This window comes from Hippopotamus amphibius, chromosome 12 (genome assembly GCF_030028045.1).
Source record: "Hippopotamus amphibius kiboko isolate mHipAmp2 chromosome 12, mHipAmp2.hap2, whole genome shotgun sequence".
Taxonomy (NCBI): domain Eukaryota; kingdom Metazoa; phylum Chordata; class Mammalia; order Artiodactyla; family Hippopotamidae; genus Hippopotamus; species Hippopotamus amphibius.
Genome location: NC_080197.1, coordinates 41856264 through 41881155, shown reverse-complemented (window position 1 = coordinate 41881155; position 24892 = coordinate 41856264). Strand labels below are relative to the sequence as shown.

At 41.3% G+C, this 24892-nt stretch overlaps 1 protein-coding gene across 13 annotated transcripts in view; it reads right to left on the bottom strand.

Moving 5' to 3' along the window:
* Positions 1 to 24892, bottom strand: part of TASP1 (taspase 1) — a 230584-nt gene that overhangs the window by 28266 nt on the left and 177426 nt on the right. For 8 of the 13 annotated variants that reach the window (XM_057701502.1, XM_057701498.1, XM_057701499.1 and 5 more), the window contains one exon: positions 818 to 891. The exons of 1 other annotated variant lie outside the window; for it this stretch is intronic. In XM_057701502.1, the coding sequence (XP_057557485.1) occupies positions 818 to 891 (74 nt within the window). Of the gene's footprint in view, positions 1 to 817; positions 892 to 19052; positions 19164 to 24892 lie in introns of those variants that run through there. 4 more of the 13 variants (XR_009048367.1, XM_057701495.1, XM_057701497.1 and 1 more) reach the window with 1 other exon arrangement.

The following is a 24892-nucleotide window of genomic DNA, read 5'->3' as shown; positions in this document are numbered from 1 at the left end:
CAGACAGTTTACATCAGAAGTTTCCTTACTTGCATTTCCAAAAGTGTAAAATAAATCATGTCCTCTGAAAAAGAGGCTGCCCAACTTTACAGCTTTGTAATTGAGGCACTTTAAAGCCAAGTAAACATCATATGCCACAGCTGTTTCTAAAAATTTTATGAACAAGAACATGAGGCCAGTATAAAATGAATCCACAAAGTATGTTTCTGACTCCCAGGCTCACCCCTTGTGAGTGCAGGGAAGCCAAGCTACTCAGGAGTAGCACGGACATTCTCTGTGACTGTTGTGACTCATGGGGGACGAAGGCCCGGGCACATGGCACACCGGGCACAGACCTTTGACTCTGCCACGAGGCCGCCGTGTCAGACCACACTGGAGCATGAGCCAGGTCGTCCTTGCAAGCACGCTAGGCACCTCTGCCCTCACACACGCAGGGTGCGGTCCAAGTGCTCATCTAACTTTGCATCCGTTTCCTTTAGCTATCCCCACCCTCCTGGCAAAATCACCCAGACCCGTCAGCCCGTCAGCAGCACACCTGTTTTCTCATCCCAATCCTCAGTTTCTTCTTTTCCAGTTATTCACAACAGACAAAAAAGAACAAGATGGGGGAGAAAAAAAAGAAGGTCTGTCCTAATCTCCTATGCTCCATCATCAAAAGCAAAAGAGATCTGCTATTTTCCTTTGGTATCGTTAACTGCTCTTTATCAGATTCTCATAAGGATCACAGAGCTACCGGCCCAGAGAGGCTGAAAAACGTCCATGGTGTCCACCTGCCCAGTTAGAGGTTCACACGGCGGCTGGAAGGTTTTCCGCTTACCTTGGCCTTCCCGTCCTGGGCGGACATGTACCCAACACACATGCTCTCCGTCGTGTGGCTCCACAGAAATTCCACTGCCATGGGAGAGAACATAAATAGGTACATTCAGATCACAGATGGAAAATAAATCTCTGCTTTTTAATAGAACAGTTAAAGATAGCTTTATATTTAACACACTCGGGCTCCCTACTTTCCATTCGCTCCTTCATAAATGTCAAGATGATTTAGTACTCAAAACTGTGTAATACCATTTACTGTGAAATGAAAAATGCATTTCTTTCTTGTCAAAACTTATGATTATTACATGTAAAATAAATGCTCTTCTGTTTGAAACTTGTAACATTAAACACGCACACACACATGCACACACACGCTCATACCTACAGTACACAATGATTTAGCAAATGTAATATTCCATAACGTGTTGAACAGTTTCCTTTCAAAGACACACACACACACACACACACACACACACACACACATACACGCATCTCAGGTCTAGGTTTTTAAACACCATTCTCCATGAAAAGGAACCAGGATTCCTTGGAGAAACATTGATTCCAGGGCTGGGGCAGAGAAAATATTAAACTCATCTGGAACATCTTTTTGTGCCAGGAAATAAGGAAGTGCTCAAAGGATGATGAGGACTTTTCAAAAGGACCCAGGGGTTAGCCTGCAGGGACTCCCAATGGCCATATCTGTGTCAATCTAAGTATCAAAGTAAATAATAACAGTAAAGAGTTATCACCCCTGAACAAAATTAAAACCAATGAGCCCAGACTAGTCCCCAGTCCCAGGTCCCAGCCTGTCTCACTGATGCAAACAAAGGAATAAATAAAATGGAGGAGAAGAGAAAGCACTTCCTTGCAGCAGAATGCCAACTAATAAATGCAGAAGAAATAAGAGAGTTAGAAAACCATCATGCTTCCCAAAACGAGGAAAGTTTGAAGAGGAACAGGCTATTTACATAGTCTCAATGTGATCTCTCCAGAAAATTCTTATGGAATATAAAGGGGCAAAGTGTAAGTTCACCATGGAGAAACCCAATGGACTCCAATTTAGTCGAATGATGGGAGCTAACATCACCAGTTATGGGACAAATCAACACAGCGTGCCTCTGCATAAGACACCCTGAGACCCACTGCCACTTCTCGGGTGTGAGAACCAGAAAAAATGCAGAACCAGAATTGCATGAGAAAACACCATATGAATCTGATATAGGAACACTACTAGATAACTGGCTTAAAGTCTTCAAAAAATGTCAAAGTCAAAAAACACAAAGAAAATTGAGAAACTGCTCCCATTTAAAGGAGACAAAGACATCCCAGGGAATTCTATGGCAGTCCAGTGGTGAAGACTCCATGCTTTCACTGCCAAGGGCCCGGGCTTGATCCCTGGTCAGAGAACTAAGACCCCACAAGTTGCGCAGCATGGTCAAAAAATAAAATAAAGGAGACAAAGGCAACATGACACCTAAAGGCAATGTGATCTCCTGGGATGAAAGCTGGACGGGGGCAGGGGGTGTTTGAAGGGGCATTCATGAGACAACTGATGGAATTTGAAAATGGAATATGGATTAGGTAATAGTGTGGTATCGATAGTAAATTCTGTGATTTTGATAACCACACTGTGATTATTTAGAAGAATGACCTGTTCTTAAGACATACGCACTGAACTATTAGGAGTAAAGACACCTGATCTCTCAACCTTGCTCTCAAGTTGTTCAGAGAAAAAAAATGTACGTGTGTGTGGGGGGGTGTGTGTGTATGGTGTGTGTAAAGGGTAGAGGGAGGGAAGGAGGAAGTGAAGATGGAAAAACAAATGAGGGAAATGAAAACAATGAGTGAATCTGGGGAAAGAAATCACAGGTGTCCCTTGTACTGATACTATTCTCGAAACTTCCAAGTCTGAAATTATATCTAAATTAAAAGCTACAGAAAGAAAAATACTGATACACACAAAACTTTGTCACCTTCAAGTACTTACTTTCAAAATTTTAAGTTTTTTTAAAGTACTTTTAAAGTTTTGATGCACTTCACAAAAATTTCAAAAGTCGCCAGTAATAAAACTGCCCTGCTCAACAGCAACCCTCTGGGTCCGGGGCCATCCATCTGTTTGCATCTCCGAGCTAATTAAGCCCGAAGACAGTGTGTGAGCTGAGACACAACTTGCGGGCTCAGTGGTCTGGTCCCAGACTCTGAAGGCTCTGCCAGACACGTGGGAAGGAAGAATCATAAGGGGCGACACTGAGTTCCTCAGATAGGGGCTCATTCCCTCATCATTAGTTTATTCTCAAACCTGCCAACCTGCTCAACAGACGCCCTGCTGACGAGGGCAGCAAAATAGCATCACGCAATGAAGCAAGTTCTCTTCGCCAGATGTTTTTTCTTCCTCACACATCTGCTTTGAACTTCAAAAATCTTGAAGTCCAGAGCCAGGTCTGGGATATTCTGAATTGCCTAATCGAGCAAAAGGACTCAAGTCTTGCTGAATTTCCCCAGAGTAGTGACAATGCGATCATATCTAAATACAAAGTTCAGGCACTTCTAACAAGGTGATCTCTCCTTATTCCCCAAATGTTAAGGTGGTAACTGCTCATGAATTGGCCAAGAAAAATACACGGAAATATAGTCAATCTAACAATGAAAGTGAAGGATTAAAAACACTGCACATTATTCTTTAAGACACAATTTTGATGATTTCAAACTGCACTATTCTAAAAATAAAGCCCGCTTTAAGGAAATGTAACATAAAAAATTTAGACTTTACAAAACAGGATAAATTGGGTGTACTGATTGATCACATTCAACATTTTTCTACTGAAAGGTTTTCAGTAAAGTTTCTAGATACAGAGTTTAGGAGTTCTTAAAGAAAGGAACTCAATGTCTAGAAATTCAGTCTTCATTTACTCTTTTCACAAACAAACAAACCAAAAAACAAGCTGCTTGGTACCAACACATTATTTTTTTTTTTTTTTTTTTTTTTTTTTTTAATTATTTTATTTTATTTTTTTGGGGGGTACACCAGGTTCAATCAACTGTTTTTATACACATATCCCCATATTCCCTCCCTTCCTTGACGCCCCCCCCTCGATTCCCCCCCACCCTCCCTGCCCCAGTCCTCTAAGGCATCTTCCATCCTCGAGTTGGACTCCCTTTGTTATACAACAACTTCCCACTGACTATTTTACAGTTGGTAGTATATATATGTCTGTACTACTCTCCCGCTTCTTCTCAGTTTCCCCTTCACCCCCCACCCCCTCCCATACCTCGAGTTCTCCAGTCCATTCTCTGTATCTGCTTCCCTGTTCTTGTCACTGAGTTCATCAGTACCATTTTTAGATTCCGTATATGTGAGTTAGCATACAATATTTGTCTTTCTCTTTCTGACTTACTTCACTCTGTATGACAGATTGTAGTTCTATCCACCTCATTACATATAGCTCCATCTCATCCCTTTTTATAGCTGAGTAATATTCCATTGTATATATATGCCACATCTTCTGTATCCATTCATTTGTTGATGGGCATTTAGGTTGCTTCCATGTCCTGGCTATTGTAAAGAGTGCTGCAATAAACATTATGGTACAAGTTTCTTTTGGGATTATGGTTTTCTTTGGGTATATGCCCAGGAGTGGGATTACTGGATCATATGGTAGTTCTATTTGTAGTTTTTTAAGGAACCTCCAAATTGTTTTCCATAGTGGCTGTACCAACTTACAGTCCCACCAACAGTGCAGGAGAGTTCCCTTTTCTCCACACCCTCTCCAACATTTCTTGTTTCCAGACTTTGTGATGATGGCCATTCTGATTGGTGTGAGGTGATACCTCATTGTGGCTTTGACTTGCATTTCTCTGATGATGAGTGATGTTGAGCATCTTTTCATGTGTTTGTTGGCCATCTGTATGTCTTCTTTGGAGAAATGTCTATTTAGGTCTTCTGCCCATTTGTGGATTGGGTTATTTGCTTTTTTGATATGAAGCTGCATGAGCTGCTTGTATATTTTGGAGGTTAATCCTTTGTCCGTTGTTTCATAGGCAATTATTTTTTCCCATTCTGAGGGTTGCCTTTTAGTCTTGTTTATGGTTTCTTTTGCTGTGCAAAAGCTTTTAAGTTTCATGAGGTCCCATTCGTTTATTCTTGATTTTATTTCCATGATTCTAGGAGGTGCGTCAAAAAGGATCTTGCTTTGATGGATGTCAAAGAGTGTTCTGCCTATGTTTTCCTCTAGGAGTTTGATAGTGTCTGGCCTTACATGGAGGTCTTTAATCCATTTGGAGTTTATTTTTGTGTATGGTGTTAGGAAGTGTTCTAATTTCATTCTTTTACATGTTGCTGTCCAATTTTCCCAGCACCACTTATTGAAGAGGCTGTCTTTTTTCCATTGTATACTCGTGCCTCCTTTGTCAAAGATAAGGTGTCCATATGTCAACACATTATTTTTAATAACAACAATTCAAATCAGTTACTAGTTCAGGCTAGCTTGGAACACAGCAGGAACTGTCTACAATTTAAATTACAAAACGTTTTTGAAAAGACATCTTATTTCATTTCTTTTAGTGTATGTCTCAGCTCAATAATTTAATATATTATTAACAAACAATTTAACAAAGTATTTCTTGGTGGAGGACTTCAGGGAGGCAGGAGAGGAACTAACACTGAGAATCTATCGTCCGCCAGGCACTGCCTTTCGTAGTGGAACTCAGCAAAGCCTGGATGGGGAACCTGGGGCTCAGAGAAGAGAGGTAATGTGGCTGAGGCTATCTGAGCAAGTGTAGTACCTATGACTCAGACTAGACTTCTGGATTCTAAAACCTGTGACCCCTCATTGTTTTCTTACTCTGGAATTTTCTCAGCTTGAAAAGGATTTAATGTTACGCAGAAAGAATTAAATTCCTCACAAACCCCAAAGGACCATAGAACACCGGTTCTCTTAAATATTTCTTAAAGAAAACTTTTAAAACTACAACATGATAATACATCTGATTATATTAAAAAATGTTTATAGTATTATCTTTTGCCATGTGGGGTAAACAGGCAAGAGATGAGTGACAAATTGGGGGAAATATTTGCAATTCATATTATAGAGAAAGGACTAATTTTCCTAGTATTGATATATAAACATCTGCTACAGGTCAATAAGAAAAAGACAAATATCCAAAGAGAAAGCAAAAAGGATATGAACAAGAGGGACTATGAATCACTCTAAGATGTGAAAATATGTTCTACATTTCTCCTACTAAAAGAAATGAAAATTAAAACTACAAGAGATCATTATTCAGCTATCAGGTTACCAGAAACCAAAAGGCTGAAACATGATGTTACCTGGGGGTAGAGAAAAGAGCACTCTCATATAATGACAGTGTGAGTATGACCATTTGGAAATACATTCTTGTAATCTGTGGCACTTACATTCTATAAGTTCACCATAAACACTGAATTAGCAAATAGTGAGCCATTGCTCCCAAAGGAAGTACAGGGTTAGGTTCCTACAAGCCTCTGGTCACAACATTTTCAATTGATAAGTAACCTTATTTTGTGTGTTTCTGTTTAAAGACATCTTATTTAATATGTTTCTTATAAATAATTTTATGTAGTATTTCTTTATAATAATACACGCAGCAAGAAGAGTTTAACATTTCCCTGACCCTGAAGAAAATGTTCATTTTCCTGCCCATGAGTTTCTTTGGTTTTCAGCCTCACAACAGTGCTGTCCGTTATGCTCTTTTTATCAGTTGTCATCTCACGAATCCAGAAGTTTTGCTACTTTTCCAGCTCAAATTTTCCCCCCACTCTGCCCATGTCCACAAATGACCGCAAAAGTGCCGGGAGTAAAGATCTCTCAATTACAAAGTAAGAAAATTCACAAATATGAATCTGCAAATAATGAGGATAGACTCTTTTTCTCAAAATGACATGCCCTTTGACCTAGCAATTCCCCTTTTAGGTATTTAGTCTACAGATATGCCTTTATATGTATAAAATAACCTCTTTACACATATATTCACTGAAGTGGTTTTAATTAGGAAGAAACTGGAAATAGCATGGTTGCCTCTTGCTGGAGCCTGTGCAACAGGACAATATGCAAACAGTTAAGGACAAAGAGAAAGGTCCACATGGAGGACATGGAACCGTGCACACTACGTGTTTTTTCAAACTTTCTGCATGAACCACAGTAAAACCAGACCAAAACAGAAGAGCCCCATACACTGTTACTCATAATGAACTTGGGTTCTTTATATTCTATGCACTACAATTAAAAGATTCTGCTTGTGACTCACTACGTTAGACCTCATTAATGTGACATGCTACAGTTTGAAACAACACCACTCTGCAGAATATATAGTCTATCTAAAACAAAAGGCAAGGCGAAGATGTATACAGATGATGCTGCCATTTTTGTGAATGAAAATAAAAGGGCACCATGGATGACTATGTTTGTAGATACATGAGAACTCTCTGGAAGAAAGTCTTAGGAAGCAGCGACAGCACTAGAGAGGGACCTGGTGACAAAGGGAGTTGAGACGGGGTGGCCTACTTTTCACCACACACCCTTCTAAAACTTCTGAATTTTGCCCTGTTTTCAATTATGTCCCATTTTTTAAAAGGCACCTAGGAATCTCAATTACCCTGTTAACCTAATTTATCTATGAAGAATTAATTTCTTCCCTGTTTAGATGAAGACATTCTGAAATATACTAAAGTTTGACGAAATGAGACGTTATATATTTCTAATTGCCCTACATGAGAATGCTTTATCATGATGTGAAACTGATCAGATGCCTTCAAATTGTTTCATGTCTCAGGACTACCTAAAACATGAAAAAACCTTAGGAAGGGGCATGAATAAACTCTTACTTAAATTTATATTGGCCACATATATTTAGAACAAAACCTGCTATGTTCAAAGAGCAATCAAAACAAACAAAACTTGGCAAATACTTATTTTCATTTGAAATAAAAAATGTCAAAACCATCATAAGTTTTTAAAAATGAGAAAACATTTATTTGTCTCAAGGGTAAAGCTTATCTCACAAAGATCTCTCAAAACTTTAATTGCCTTGATTTATAATTAAAACCTAGTCAAGAGTAGTACAAAGTTTGCACAAATGCAATTACATGGAAGAAAAACTAAAATGTTAAACCCTACTCAGTAAAAAAGCAGCATTTCTTACTGTCAGTAAAACCTAGAAGTCTATAATTTATTTCTTGATTTTAAATCTAAAATTGTCGTGGGACTTCCCTTGTGGCACAGTGGTTAAGACTCCACGTTCCCAATCCCTGCTCAGGGAACTAGATCCCTCATGCATGCTGCAACTAAGAGTTCGCATGCCACAAATAAAGAGCCAGCGAGCCGCAACTAAGGAGCCCGTCCGCTGCAACTAAGACCCAGCGTAACTAAAGTAATTAATTAAATATTTTTTAAAAAATCTAAAATTGTCTCATACACTAAAAAAACTGAATTTTATGGAATATTAAAAAATGATTCTAATAATAAATACAACAAACTGAGCAGATACTATGCCATAGTACCAGGAGTTTTCCTCGTGTAATTATTACATGTAGGGGACTATAAACTCAAGCAATAAGCAGAGTTAAAATGAGTGGCCTGGAGGGGCACGTCTGAGCCCATGAATGTGCTTGCTGTCTGAAACAGTGTTTGTTGTGGTCAAGCTCAAGCTGATTCCCATTTTGAGAAGCTCCTGGTCTCTTGGTAATGACCACACTCCTTTGGTAGTGGCTGGTGACTGTTTACACCTCAACTACTGATTTGAAAAAAGCTTTTATTTTTCAGAAAGCCAAAGCCCAGGGATGGTGAGGCTACTGGAAATGCCCAGATCATGAAAAGACCTCCATCAGATGACGTTAAGGACAACTAAAGCCATGGGTTTAACATGTGAAAGATGGACACGGGGATTTGACACGATTCTTCTCCACCAAGTGACTTCACAACACATCCCAACACACCAGCATGATGAAAAAACCGTCAACAATAGTGATCCTGTTCCAGTGCTGGAGAACGGATTAGGTGTGGATGTGCTATGCGTGTGCTCCTCAAGAATGACAAGTTAATGGTCTTTCAGGGACAGTTGGAATGGATTTGTACATAATCTTAAAGGCCAGTCGGTCTGGAAAGTTGTATTTAATGCTTTGGAACAAATGAATTCACCTAGGGGTATAATGTCCAAGAGCAGCCCCACTTCAGCCTAGGGTCCCTCCACTGCATGAATCAGCCTTTAGCCCCGAGGCAAGGCTTACATCCTGGGGACGGTTAAGTCACCACCTTTGCTGGTTAATACTAGGGCTACAAGCTGCCCCTGGTGTGATGCTCCCCCTACGACACCTCTTTCTCTTTCAAAATGATTCACGTCATCCTGTTTAAATTAAGTAAAAAAAAAGTTTCCTTACCAGAGTTGCAAGCAAGTTTTTTCTATTCAGATTCTCTTTTTTGACCAGAGAGAAGCCCTCAGCCTTTTTTTTTTTTTTTAAACACGTTGTTCTCCAATTGTTGTTAACAACCCCCAGCTGCACTGGCTCCTGCACCCATTTAAAACCTCTCTGCCTGGCTTCATATCCCAGACTTTCTTGCAAGGAAAACAGAACTCTAAAATCAGAACCGTCCTGGGCTGGGCAGTTGCCAAGTCAGCTGCCGCTCCTTAGCCCTAGGTCAAATGGCTCACCCTAGGACATTTTGCACAGTGTTTAAGTTACTCCTTATTGAATAAAGATAAATTCATTTTTTAAATGGGAAGGAAGAGGAACTGTAAATAGAACAACTTCTTATCTCTGTAGATTTCCCCCAGGTGGTGAGGTTCTTTATAACCCAGTAGGGGGTTCATTCAAGGATGCTTTACTGTCCTGACATGGAATCCGTAAGATTCATGTAATGCACGTCCCATTATGGCCATGAAGTAGCTCTGAGTTGGCTTGCTGCCCTGAAAAACCTTCACCACTGAACTGTCTGGGGAGCTATGGGGATGGAGTTCTATAGAACTCCACTTACACTAAGCCAAGCAAATAATTATTCTCTCTTTCCAAGGCTCACTCCGTTTGTTCAAGACTAAAGAAAGATGCTGACTGAAAAAGGAAGAGAGGGATGTGGGTCAAAGAGGAAAACAAGCCCCAAAGGATATTTCAATTTTCTTTCCGTTTTATTATTTTACTGTATTAGAAACTGCCGAAATAAGGGGCCAATGGCTGGGACTTGGAAGTTCTCTGCTGAAAAGAAAAGCATTCAGTGAAACAAGTTATATTGAAACATGATTTCATTCATTCAACAAATATTTTTTTAGGATTTGTTTCATACTAAGGTGATCTACAGTACACTGTGAGCAGATGAAAACTGACTATAAAATCTGTCAAAATATTTTTCTGAGAGTTTTAGGAGAACCAAAGTAATAAGAATTACATAATCACTAGAATTCTATTCATAAATCTTTGTATTCTTTATGTCAGATGGAAAACTTTGTGGCAAAAAGAAAAAGATACCAAATGGTTAGATTATAGCTAGAAGTATACTTCTCATGATGGAGAAAAAAATTACAGGTGAAAATCTATTTCCAATTTTTTAAAAGTGTATTAGTAAATGCCCATCAACAAATGAATGGATACAGAAGATGTGGCATATATATACAATGGAATATTACTCAGCTATAAAAAGGGATGAGATGGAGCTATATGTAATGAGGTGGATAGAACTACAATCTGTCATACAGAGTGAAGTAAGTCAGAAAGAGAAGCACAAATATTGTATGCTAACTCACATATACGAAATCTAAAAATGGTACTGATGAACTCAGTGACAAGAACAAGGAAGCAGATACAGAGAATGGACTGGAGAACTCGAGGTATGGGAGGGGGCGGGGGGTGAAGGGGAAACTGAGACGAAGCGAGAGAGTAGCACAGACATATATATACTACCAACTGTAAAATAGTCAGTGGGAAGTTGTTGTGTAACAAAGGGAGTCCAACTCGAGGATGGAAGATGCCTTAGAGGACTGGGGCAGGGAGGGTGGGGGGGACTCGAGGGGGTGGCGTCAAGGAAGGGAGGGAATATGGGGATATGTGTATAAAAACAGTTGATTGAACCTGGTGTACCCCCCAAAAAAAAAATAATTAAAAAAAAAAAAGTGTATTAGTAATATTTAACAGAAGGAAAGTTCTATTATAAAGCAAACAAAGCAAATGATAGCTATTTGTAATCAACATCTTTGTATTTTTAAAATGAAAACCAGTTCTGAAAAATATAAATCTCAGAGCACTACCTCAATAAGTTAATGCAACTCAGTTGCTGAAAAGTTTAAATATCATGTCTGCCTTACTCACTTTACATCTAAGAATAAGTTACTTAATTTGCTTCTTTGCATCTGATCCTTAAATAAGAACCAAAATGCCAGCCTATCTCTTAAGACTATAGTGATGATGTAACAATCCCAAACCATTGCTGAGGCACTAAAGAAATAAGTTTCCAACCATGACACTGGACCCTCTTAAGGAACAAAGTTTTTAGTTATATTTTTAAGACAAGGTATTAACATCAGATAGCCAATCGTAAGTACCTCTTTTCCCACCACCAGTTTAATAACTAATTTACTTTCTCTTTGAGGGTTATTTTTATGATCGTGTGAACCCAGCAGAATGCCTAGCCCTAAGTACTCATGGTGGCATGTGCCATGAAATGGAAATAAGTGATGTTGCTGGGCCTCGAGAACAAGGCTCCTTTGAAGTACATGTGTTTATATGCGCTCACCAAATTTTTAATGCCAGCAAAACCAAAAGGCGGTTTGGAATTTTAACTTACAGTAAAATGACCTTCTATCTTTTTAATGTCCCAGGAAGCATCAATTCAATCTAACAGTTTTTATTTTTAAATCACGGCAAGTTTTCCTAACAGTGACAAGAAGAGTACTCGATACAGAACTTTGCTGGTTCTGAGAAGACGCGGGGAGAATGCCACATTTCAGTTCTAACTGGTAACTGAAGAACAGGTGATTCGATTGAGCTAAGTCTGAAATGATAAAGGGACTCATTATCTTTTCAGGCAACCGTGTAAGAAACTGCAGAAATTCTCACAGAAGAAATCACCTGCTCCGACATTTACATAAAGTTCAGACAGGCCCACATGGGGGCTTCAAAGATATGGGCAATGGGCAGTATCTTAAGCTGGGTGGTGGGTCCACAGGTGTTCATTTTATTATTATCCTTTACACCTTACAAATTTATTACATTCTTCTTTGAAAAGTACATGAAACATTTCACAGTAAAGATGAAAAACTGGGGAAAAAAGGAATAGCTGGTTGAGTAGAAACAGTACCTTGTACAGCACTTCATTCTCCGCACCATGAATGTACTCCTAGGCAGCAAAGAATCTGAAGTTACTCTCTGAGTGAGGTGAGGGTCACTTGATGGGAAAGGAACAATTATCACACGTGCTCATTAGATGACCGGGCACGTGCTGACCTGTGGGCCTTCAAGCTATAGAGCAAGAAGGCCTCCAACACAGGCAGGCTTGGCGCAAAGGCCACTGGCTGAACATACAGCCTTTCACCCCTACTAGCCCCTACGCCTGCTGTCTTGAATTGCTTAAAATTTTCCTTAAATGTATGGAGTCTGTTTCACATTGATCCTCACACTCACTGCTTCCTATTAACCACTCTAAGGCAGGACCCCCTGAACTTCACAGGGTCTGTCAGGCTCCTGCAAGGGAAAAAAATGCACCCGTATAGTGAGATAGGTTGTTTATGCCGTATATTTGCATATATTCTAATTACTTGTATTGACTCCTAAGCTTAAAATGGAAAAGAATTAATTTTTTCCACTGGAAGGCTGGACGTGCCTTTGTTTACACAATTAGTAACCAAACTATGTACAGCAGCGTCAATAAAGCACTTCTGTAGAGGCCTGGAAAACACATGTAATTGTACTTTAGCAGGTAAAAATATATTGGTTTTTCTTCTCTAAAAGCAGGGAGAAAATTAATTATTTTCAGCTGTTTCATTCCAGGGACAAGCATTTGCTTTGCGTTAAAGCAGTGATTTGTGGGCTGGGCTTTGCCAGCATCTCATGATCTGGGGGGTGGGAGGCAGTGGGATGGGTGCTGCAAACACATACACGTCCAAATTGTCCTTTTACAAGGCTGTTTGCAAAGGCTGTCTTCTGGGATCTGTTTAAACTGTCTCCAGATCTTCTTGTTCCTGGACACTCGTCATTATCCAACATTTCCGACCCATATTGTTTGTTTTTTAAGAGCATGTGAGGAAACTTTATGTGACATTTCATTTTTCTGGAAGAGTGGTCAATTTCTTTAAAAAATTCTGCTAAATAATCAGTAAAGAAATTCCATGTGGCATTTAATTTATTCCTCCAATGATTACGAGAGCCTACAATGGAGGGTGGGTACAAAGCTGGATATAACACAGTCCTTGCCCTCCAATGAGGCACAATCTGGTGGTGTGATGCTCAGAGGGAGAGGAATCTCCTTTATTTCCAACCCCTGTACCCTACATGTGAGTCACTGGGGCTCAAAGACTTGTGATCTATTCCTTTCAAATAACTGAGTTCAGAAAAAAAGGTTCAGAAGTGCTGGCCTTAAAGGAGAGGTAGACATTTTAATACACGTCTAGGATGTCATGGAGACTGTTACAAAGGACGGAAATTACATGTTGCCAAAAAAGCACAAGGAAGAAACAAATCACCTGGGGAAAGGGCTTCCAAAGGATTCCGAGGAGATTCCTGTCTGTCCTGGGTCTTAAAGAAGGAATGTAATTAGCCCAGGACTTTCCAAGCACAGGTAATAAGTTACTGTGGGAAAAACATGACCCTTTGGAAGAAGACCAAGCTATTTGGAGTTGCCAGAACTCGGGTCACCAGAGATGAGTGGAGGCAAAGGAGGACCAGGAGGAAATGACACCGAAAGTGCATTCTGGAGCCAGATCAGGGGAGGGCTTTTCCCATCAAGTGATTTGGGCATTTTCCGTCTGTCTAGGGAAATGTCCAGCAGAGGCAGGAGTGAGTGTGAGCGCGCACGCGTGTGTGTGTGTGTGTGTGTGTGTGTGTGTGTTTCCTCATGGAAGAATTAAAAGTAGGGAGCGTGGGAGTGATAGTAAGAGATACCTATTTGGCTTTATTGTAGCATATGTAGAAAGTTATTTGACATTTAGCTTAAACTTACAGTACACTAGTTACATATACTTCTGCAGCTCTCATTTTGGCTACCATGCCTCTGATCCTGGGGTTGGTGTGGCTTTCTAAGTTTGGTGTGTCATGAGCAGCACCAAGGAAAGGCCCCTGTGGCAAAAAAACTGTGACCTCCCAACTCGAGGATGGAAGATGCCTTAGAGGACTGGGGCAGGGAGGGTGGGGGGGACTCGAGGGGGGGGGCGTCAAGGAAGGGAGGGAATACGGGGATATGTGTATAAAAACAGTTGATTGAACCTGGTGTACCCCCAAAAAAAATAAAAAAAAATAAAAAAAATAAAAATAAAAATAAAAACAAACAAACAAACAAAAAAAAAACTGTGACCTCCTTCACTGTGTTTTTTTGCCACAGGGGCCTTTCCCTGCTTCTCTCCCAATTGCCCCTGTTTCTGAGCCCGTGGTCAGGTTCTCTGGGTCGCTACAGATATGTGATAGAGGGAGAGAGGTCTGGTGGCAGGATGGAGGTGGGAGACGGATAGAGGTGGGGTGCCTAGAGGTTGGGGAGGCTTAGGAGACAGCCTGCAATCCACTGATGCAAACAGAAGTCTTGACAGCTTGAGCTGCCTAAAGATGCAACAGAGCACCTGATTCGTCTCTGTAATTCTTTAGAGAAACCAGGGGACCATTTGGCAGTGAGAGCATTTAAAAGGTTTATTTGTTATCTATCGCTGCATAAATTACCCCAAAACGTAGCAGTTTAAAACAACAAACATTTATTATCTCATTTTCTGCTGATGAGGAGTTCAGGAGTGGCTGTGTTGGGTGGTTCTTTTTCAGGATCTCTCACGAGATTCCAGTCTAGAAACCTGCCCGGGGCCTCAGCCATCGCCAGGCTCACTCAGAGCCGAGGCTGTGGGCAGGAAGCCCCAGTGCCTCGCGGGCTGTTGGAAGAAGGTCACAGTTTTTTTGCCACAGGGGCCTTTCCCTGGTGCTGCTCATGACATGGCAGCTGGTCCTTCCTGAAGTGAGTGATCCAAGCAGGAAAGCAAGAAGGAAGGCCCACTGCCTTTTCCAACCTCACCTCTGAAGTCACACACTGTCACTCTGACACATTGGAGGAGTGTCACAAGAAGAGAGGAAATAAGCTCCATCTCTCTCGAACAATTTATGGACAAAGCACACATAACCAGGTCACGCAAGAGGACTTTGAAAGCTCCTCTCTACCTGGGATTCTCCAACTACATTCATGAATAGGTAAACAAAGGACAAACCTTGAGAAGGCCTGTGTTTGAGTCATCCCAACCTTGAAGCAGCCCCTGGGGCTCTTGTAATTGCTGTATTTGTCAAGAGGGGAGCTTCCTGGAAACTCCATCAAGTGGCAGTGGGGTCTGATTGAAACTGCTTTCATGGTGTAATGGAAATGCTATGGATGATTTTCAGGAAAGAGTGGATACAGAAAAAGCTGAAGTTAGAGACTGTTTTGATTATACTATTCTTGGGACAAAAAAGTGATCAAACAATATATAGCAGTTAAATGTGTGGCTTTTTTTTTTTTTAATTTGGAGAATTGTTTTATTTTATTTGGATGTGTAGGAAAGAAAGATTTCTGAGCCTTCCTAGTTACTAGATATTACCAAACATTAAGGAGCTATGAGTTTATGAAGTTATACTTTCATGAGAGTTTTATAAAGTGATAAATGAGAAGTCATGGTCCAAACATGAAGCAAATTAACTTGCGGCCTGATCTGGAACAATTCGGAGAACCCACTTGAGCTTGATGTTTGAAACATTCTCCTTCTACAGGCAGAGGCTTATGGCAGACACTTCCCTTCCGATGGGTCTAATCTTCCACTACTGGGATCTGCAGTGAATAATATTTACATAATCTTGATACTGTCAATGTTGTTACTAACTGTCACTGTTTGGAATCAACATCTAATCAGAGCATAGGAGGCAAGTTAGCTGTAGGAGAGAATGCAAATGCTACTGACTATGACAATAATAGCATGGTTGCCAAAGTTGAGGTGAGGGCTGGGAGTTGGGGAGCGAGACGAAAGAAACTTACATAGTCCAAGGGGGGGGAGGGATGGTTGGCAGAGATGATAAAAAAGTTGATGAATCAAGAAATAGCACATCAGGACCTCCCTGGTGGCGTGGTGGTTGAGAATCTGCCTGCCAACGCTGGGGACACAGGTTTGATCCCTGGTCCGGGAAGATCCCACGTGCTACGAAGCAACTAAGCCCATGCGCCACAACTAGTGAGCCTGCGCTCTACAGCCCGCAAGCCACAACTACTGAGCCTGTGTGCTGCAACTACTGAAGCCCGTGCACCCTAGAGCCCATGCTCCACAACAAGAAAAGCCACTGCAATGAGAAGTCCATGCACCGCAACAAAAAGTAGCCCCCACTCGCCGCAACTAGAGAAAGCCTGAGTGCCACAATAAAGACCCAACATGGCCGAAAGTAAATAGATAGATAGATAAATTTATTTAAAAAAAAAGAAATAGCACATTACAGTTGCAATAGAATATAATAAACATACTATTTCAAGTTAGAGTTCTCACAAAAGTCATGTGGAAAGGTGGTGGGGAGTGGTATGAGCTATGTTCATAATCTTTTCCCCAAAGGAGTCACAAATTACTGCTTAGCTGAGAAATAGAAGCATAAGCACATTCTTCACAGAAGTGAAGGTGAATTCCACAAGAATAGCCAGAATCAGAAGCTGGCGGCTCCGCGGACTGGGTGGCAAATGTGACTTTCACGTCTTCTTTCTATCCCTCTGTACCACGTTTACTTTCTCACCACATACTGCAGATATGTAACTTTCTTAATTGGTAGCACCTACAAGTTGACAGGAGCCTATGTTCACCAGGTTTTAATAGATAAATTTCACAAACATCAGTACTTCTTGCTAACCTTAACAAATGGCAAGATTTCACTTATTTCATAAATTGACACTTTACATTTTTTCTTCTCCTTGAGATACAGAGTAGGAATTAGTTTATAAATTACTACCTTGGTGATAAAAACTATTTAACATGAGCTAAAATTCTATGACTTATCCTTAAATATGCATTTGTATACTATACCACCAAAAATGAAAGGACAACCAAAAAAACCCCTTACAATTTTCAGGATTCACTCGAATGGGCAAGAGTCCAGGCTCAGTAAAGAACAGAAACTCCATTCTAGCAACAGTCTATGAAGCAGTTTTAATAATTGTCCTTCACTTTGCCTCCCAGTACTAAAGACTTACTCTGAGTTTTTATGGGAGGCCCAGGTACAGCCTCTGCATATTTTATAAACAAACTCCCTGCTACCTAACTGTGGAAAATATTCAAAGCTTTCAACAATGATTAAGATACCAAAGAAGAAAGTGGCTACTTGCCTCAGTTTAACAAAAGATGGCCTTTAAAAAAAACAAAAAATAAACAAAAGAAAAACATTTTCCAGGAGCAACCTCAGTACCAAGTATAGTGGGTAGAAAGAGAAAGAAAATACAGCATGAAAAACAATGAAATTGGTGATCAGAGTCCAGTTAGAGAAAGAGGCGTTTTCTATAAAAGTGCGTTTTTTGTTGTTTTTTTTTCTTTGGCGAATGAGAGGAGAGATTTTATGAAAGTTCTTTGGGCTCCCATAGAAAAAATACTTTTTATTCTCATAAGAAATGCTCAGCCTTCCATTTTATAGATTCATAAAACCTCAAGATATGAGGGGACTTGTACTACAGCAATTCACAACAATCATTACAATACAGATCAGGTACCAACCATACTTGATAAAGGGAATTTTATACAAAGAGCTGAACTACCACATCCCTGAGAATGACTTGTAGTGTTTATATTTTTAAAAAGTACTTAAGGAAGAAAGGATAACCACAGAGTGGTATAGCTATATGTAATGGAATATTATACAGCAATGAAAGTGAACAAACTACTATCATAAGTAATGCAGATGAATCTAACAGGCTTAACAGTCCCTGAAGATATTAGACACCAAGAATACATATTCTATGATTCCATCTATACAAAATATAAAATCAAATAGAATTACTCATGGTGTTAGAAGTCAGCACGGTAGTTAACTTTGAAGGGGGCAGAGACTGGGAGGGGTTACATGGGAGCTTTTAGGGTTGCAGTAAAGTTCTATTTTTTATCTAGATGCTGGTCACATGGGGGGGGGTATCTGCTTGGCAAATATTACAGTTTGTAATATTTGCCAAGCAGATACAGTTAGCAATTTGTGCACTTTTCTGAATGAATGTACACTTCAATTAAAAAGTCAACTAAAAAATAAGTAAATAACATGTAGGGCTCCCTGCTAGCTTATGCAGCACATTTATGCAAATTTTTTTAAATGCCTCCCTCTGGATGAATGAATTAGAAAAGGCACCACCCCACCCCCCCCCACCCCCCCGCCACGGGCAGAGGCAGCCACACAAGTTTGTGCCTCGGCAAATGGAGGGTGGGCTGGGTTCCCTTCCCACTGCTGTGCTTTACTAAACACAAAGCCACACATCTGGATGGACATCTGCAAATCTGCAGCATACTCATGGGACCCTTCCTCACCACAGCTTTTACGAGAAGGGCAGGGCAGACATCCTCACTGCACCGAGGAGGACGCGGCACAGAACAGTGAGGATGGTGCGTGAAGGCGTCACAGCTCAGAAGCCGTGGAGCCAGGACAGCCTTCTAGCCCAGGAGCTCTTCACATGGTTCTGAGTCCTTCCAGGGAGGGAACAGGAAGAAGTTTCTCTCCCTGTTACTGTGTCTATTGTTATGGGTCGTCTCAAACACTCTGCCGAATAAGGCAGGGGATAAATACGTGGTCCGACATTCTTAATATTGGGCTTCAGTAAAGGTGCTAGGTGCTAAGTCCATTTGAAAAATATGCTATAAGCGTATATTCCAAAATGACTATTCGCCTTGCAGATGCTGACTTAGGCAAAAAGGGCAGCGGAATAGAGATGTTTACATATCAACAGAGCACCCTGGCCCAACCACAGGTTAAAATGATCGACTTAAGGATATAAATCTTTCCATCTCTTGGAAAAAAATGAATGAGAAAGACACGCACGTAATGTGTTTGTCTAACTTACCCAGAAGTGTCTGCTTATTTTGGGAGGAGTTAGTCTCTGCAGAACACCTGCAGGATCGGAGGACAATCACTCCTCCGAGCACGCCGTCTTCGCTGGCCAGGAAAGGTGAGCCTAGGCAGAAATGACTGGTGGTCATTTTTAGTTAATTTTACTCTTTGTACTTCCAATTTTCATTTGACTACTGGAACAAATGTATGGCATGAATAAGATCTTGAAAGATGCCCGTTTTCTGACACTCGCCATTGTTCGTACCTTGTACAGGCTGGACAGCAAGGGCAGGCTTGTGCCCGAAAAGGCAAAGACAGGGCCAGACGCCGCCAAGCAGCCTGGCGTGGGGGTGGAGCGTGCATGACCATATTCAGAGTGGAATTGGAAACACTGCCAGATTAAAGGCCCAAAACACAAATAGAGGAAAAAATGCCCAGCAACTCCCTTTGATCAGCTCTTAGGGATCACTTACCAGGCTCTCCCTGCTGTCAGGGGCACGCCACCAAAAGCTTTGATTTACTACCTTAAATTCAATTTTAAACAATAAGCCACAAACTTTATTACAAACATTTAAAAATGCTCCTGATGGTTTACACAAATAAGGGTGAAACTGCATTTCTATTATGAGAGTCTGGTGGTTAGAAACAACTGTGCCTCGCAGAGATCTCACACACACTGAGCCATTGTGAGCATCTCAGGAACGCTGCATTTAAAAACCCCTCATTTTTCTTCCCCAAGGACATCTTCCTCGAACATCTGGCATAGCAAGTGAGCACGTGGAGAACAAATGCAAAATTAACCCAAGCACTATCAAAGAAAGTAATAAAAATAAAAACCAACCAAATTGGATTTGGGGGAAGCTTCTGGTTAAACTTAGTAGATTAAACACATGCATTTATCTCCACTCCTTTCTCAAATCCCAGTAAACTGGTAGAAAGGGAAGAAAAAAAAGGCATGGCCTAATAAGGATGTAGAGAAAAACAAGAAAAAAAACTGACCCTTTAGAAAATAGAAAGAAGACACATGAGCAGTTGCTCCCCTAGCGGACCTGGGAAAGCTGAAACCTAAGTTTGAAGTGGGGCTGGCGGGGGAGGCTGGTTGGAGTCAGAGGACACCTATACAAAGGCACATAGTTTTGTCATAAAACCGAAAAAGGACCAGAAACTGGAGGCTTCAAGTTCTTCTCAAGGCAGGGGTGCAGGGTGGGCCTGACATAAAGACAGTTGGTTGAGAGTGTCCAAAAGGATCCCCTAGACCAGGGGTTGGTAAACTATGACCTGCCTGGTCTACAGCCTGTTTTGGTGCTGTCTGCAAGCAAAGAATGTTTATTTTACATTTTTAACATTTTTTTTTAAGAGAGAGAAAAAGAGAAGGCAGAGAAAGAGAAGAATATGTGACAGAGACCACATGTAGTCCACAAAGTTTAAAATCTACTCTCTGGCCCTTTATAGAAAAAGTGTGCAAACCCCTGATCTTGAGCTCCAGATTCCTATCTAGAGAGGAAGTTGCTCCTCCCTAACCCTGGAAAAAGCAGGACATTTACTCTCTAGGGAGGCTGAACCAGGGGTGCTTGAGACGTAGGGTCATCAGGCTCAGCCCAGGTCAGGAGGGAGGCTCCACACTGAAAACAGGGGCTGACGAGGAGCCTTTATGCTAAACAGTGAAATAGCGAGCTCTCTTCACCCATAGGCTCCAAGGAGGCAAGAAGGTAGGCTGATATCCTCCAAGCAAGAGACTGGGACAATTCCTTTCCAGTCTCAAGTCCAACCAGCTCGAGTAAAGACCTACTAAAAACATAGCTTGTCCTTGCCTTCCGGGGAGGGCTTCCAGATGACAAGTATGACTCACACACAGAAGGTTCTCAGTTCAGCTTCATGGCACTTAAAGAGCACAGACACTCTACGGTCACGAGTTGTTTCCATTAGGCCTCCAGGAAACACGGAGAGCAAACAAGCAAAAAGGTAACAGAGGGAAAACGTAGGCAAATACTTTAAGCAGAAGAAAAATTTTTTAAAAAAGGGGAGAGGTGGGGGGAAATTCCCCGGCGTTCCAGTGGTTAGGACTCCGCATTTTCACTGTGAGTGCTGGGTTTCAATCCATGGTCAGGGAACTAAGATCCTGTAAGCTGCATGATGCAGCCAAAAAACAAACAAAAAACAAAAAATAAACAAACAAAACAAAAAACATAAAAAAGTCAGAGATGAGAAATGAGAGAAAAAAAAATTTAAATCAGAAGAACAGGCCAAAAGATCCAATATCTGAATAAGAGGAATTTCAAAGAGAGAGAATAAAAGAAATGAAAGGAAAGAAATTTCAAAAAAATAATTAAATATTCCAAGAATTGGAGGATGAGTGTTCAAACTGAAAAGGCTCATCAACCTCCCAGAACTACTCATGGGGGAGAAAAAAAGAGTGCCATGAAGACATATCACTATGAAATACCACATACTGAGGAAAGAGAGAAAGGTCTAAAAATTTCTAAATGGGGAAAAAAGGTCACAGGGAAAGCAAGGGGATCATAATGGCATCAGATTTCTCAAGAGCAACACTGGGAACCAGAAGATTAGGGGTACTATCTTCAAAATGCTGAGAGAAAATTATTTCCAACCTAGAATTCTATCCTTGGCCAAAATGTCCACCAAGCATGAAAGGAGAATAAAGCTCAACAAAGTCTCAAAGAACTGACCTCCTGTGCACTCTTTCTCAGAGAGCTATAGGGTGAATGTGCCTTGGCAAAATGAAGAAGCGAGGAAGATAATGAGAAAGAAAAGAAGAGCTGGGAACAGGGGATCCAAAACAAGACAAAAGTATTCTGGGTGACACATGGCTACACACAGGCTTGGAGAGCCAACAGACCAAAGCAGCAGAAAGTAAGGAAGCGGGAAATGTATTTCCGTGGCGGGGGGAGGGAATCAAACGTACAAGATATATGTTGCATTTTAAATTATTTAGAGGAAATGTTTCAGATTTTGAGGGAAGACTGCGAATGAAAGAGTGATTGGTTAAAAAAAAAAACAAAACACTGAGGGCAAATATTAACTGCAGAAGAAATAAAAATTTCTACAGGAAATGAAATAGGATCCTAGCACACTATGTAGCTCAGATGTCAATGCTAGAATAAAAAATATAAACTTGCCATACTGATGAACTGAAAAATAGGGATATAACATATTAAGAAGGGACAAGGCCTGTGTGGGTGAGTGTAGGTTTGAAGTTGGACGTATAAAGGAACTAAATCCGTGCCTTCCCTGGCGTGAAGATAACATTTAAACTTGATATCCCAATACTATTTCAAATTGAAAAATCAAGAAATCGGAGTATAAGCATGTTATGTTGAATTATAGACATACGTTTTAGAAAAAATAGCTAAGAGAATTGAAAGGAGTAGCCTCTGGGGAGAGGAAAACGAGGGGGCTGTGGAGGGTCGCAACATGGAACTACTCATTTTCAGTGTCAGCCTGGGAGAACTGCTTGTCCTTTTAAACCACACACACACATTGCTTTGCAAAGAAAAACAACACAGATTTATACTGTGGAATTAGGGTAACGTTTTTACTCCTCAGCCTCTTAGAGAAGAGGGAAAGGAGGCAGAGAATGAACAGTCACTGAGACACTACCCTGCGTCACGCCCTAATTCCATGTTTTCATGTTCTGTAGTTTAATTCTCAGAACCACCACGAGAAGGCATTTTATGATCATTTTATAGATGAAGAACCCAAGGTTCAGAGTGATCCAGTGACACGTCACAGCCACGCCACTGGTGAGCAGGAAGGCAGCAAAGTCTCTCAGGGAAGAAGAAACTCTGGATAAGCTTACGTCTCAGCCACCTGCTGGATAGTTCCACCCCGCCTGCACTCTGTCTTGGCACCTCTACAATTGCTCCTTTCTCATCAAATCTGGTCACTTCTCCTGGGGTCCTCATAGCTCACCCAAGCTCAAAACCTTCTACCTCCTCCCTCTCCAAGGACTCAATTCTTCAAACCACGTCAAGTCCCATCAGTTCTCTGTGGTTGTTGCCTGCACCTGCCTCTGCCCCATCATTCCCACCGACACCACCCGCGTGCATTCTCCTTGTCCTTCCTGCTCCCGCCACTCAGCTCCTACAGTAATTAATTCAAGAGCAATTAATTCAACGAACGTGTACGATGCGCCAGGACTCGGGCACTGGGGATACCTCAGTGAACAAACGAGGTACCTGCTCACATCCAGTTGAGCAAGTTGGGAGACAAGGAATAAACTCAGAATCAATAAGGAAATCCACCTGGTTAGTGGGAAGTGCTGTGAAGAAAATGAATCCAGGCAACTGTTGTCAGGCATGACAAGGGTCAGGGAAGGCATCTCTGATAAGGCTCGAACCACATGAAGATCCGGGGAAAGAACATTCCAGGCGGATGAACGAGCAAATGCAGATACCCCAAGGAGGAAGGAGTGTGGAAGTTCAGGAAATGAAAGGAGGCTGGAACTGCAAAGCCGAGTGAAAGAGGCGCAGGGAGGGTAGAATTGAGTTCACAGGGAAGTGGGACCACATCACGTAAGGTTACAGAAGGCCTGCGGGCCCAGCAAGGAGTTCAGATTTTACTCCAAGTATGATGAAAAGATGACAGAGGGCTTTAACCAGGTCAGTGGTAGTTTTTATTTACGTTTGTAAAAGGTTACTCTGCTGTGCAGAACAAATCAGCAGGGCAAGTGTGGAAGCAGGAAGCCACTAAAAGAGCTTGGTTGTCAGATGCCAGTGGCCTGGGTGAGCCTGGAGGCAGTGGAGACAGTGAGCAGAGGATGGGTCTGGGAACCAATAGGGTCGTTCACAGGATGGATACGGGCCTGGGAAACAGACATCACCCCAGCTGTGATCACACCATTAAACCACGCAGATATTTTCAGTGACTCCCAACTGCTCATGTAATAATGCCTAAACTCTTAGCCTGGCCAGCCCTCCTCTCTCTTCCCAACCTTATCTCCCTCTTTATTTTCACACATCACGTGCTCCAGCCAAACTGGACTTCCTATATTCCATTTCCCCAAGACCTCCCCCTGGGCCCGCTGCTGTGAGCTGTCCTTCCCAGCTGTCTGCCCCGCCACCCACCATGAACTACATTTATTCTTTTTGTTTTTTCCTTTTTATTATTTTTTTTCTATTTTTATTTTTTGGCCATGCCGCGCAGCATGTGGGATCTCAGTTCTCTCACCAGGGATCGAACCTGTGCCCCCTGCAGTGGAAGTTCGGAGTCATAACCACTGGACCACCAGGGAAGTCCCTAAAATCTATTCTTTAGCTCCAATCCCTTTCATACAGACCCAAGCTCTTTGGGGTGAGAGTATCTGATTCACCTTTGAGGTCCTCTTCGTGACTGACAGAGTACTTCTATTTATTCACCACCTTTCCCTATCCCCAGTCTACACACACACACAAACACACACACACACACACACAGACTCCTGCCTACACCACTGCAGTGCAGTATCAAGGATGGTAAGACAGTACATGGTGCTCTGAAAGGGGGTGGGGCCCCTGGGCACCATGGAAGCTTAAATCAGGCTCCCCACCCTCAATACACATTCATTCAATGATTTAACAAAACAATGTTTAGAGTACTTATATTTGAAGATTCTAAAATTTTCATACAAAGTACTCAGATTTCATATTATCACTGTGGTGTTAAAAAAACAAAGCAAAACAGCACTGACTCAGACAGAGGACCCTGTTTTGACTCTCAAGGTAGCAACTGTGTGGTCTTAAGCAAGACATTAAAAAAATTCTATGCTTCAGTTTCCTCAATTACAAATCATGAATATTATAAGACATCTTTCTGGGTTGTTGTAAGGGTTGAATTTATATATATGAACTTCCTAAC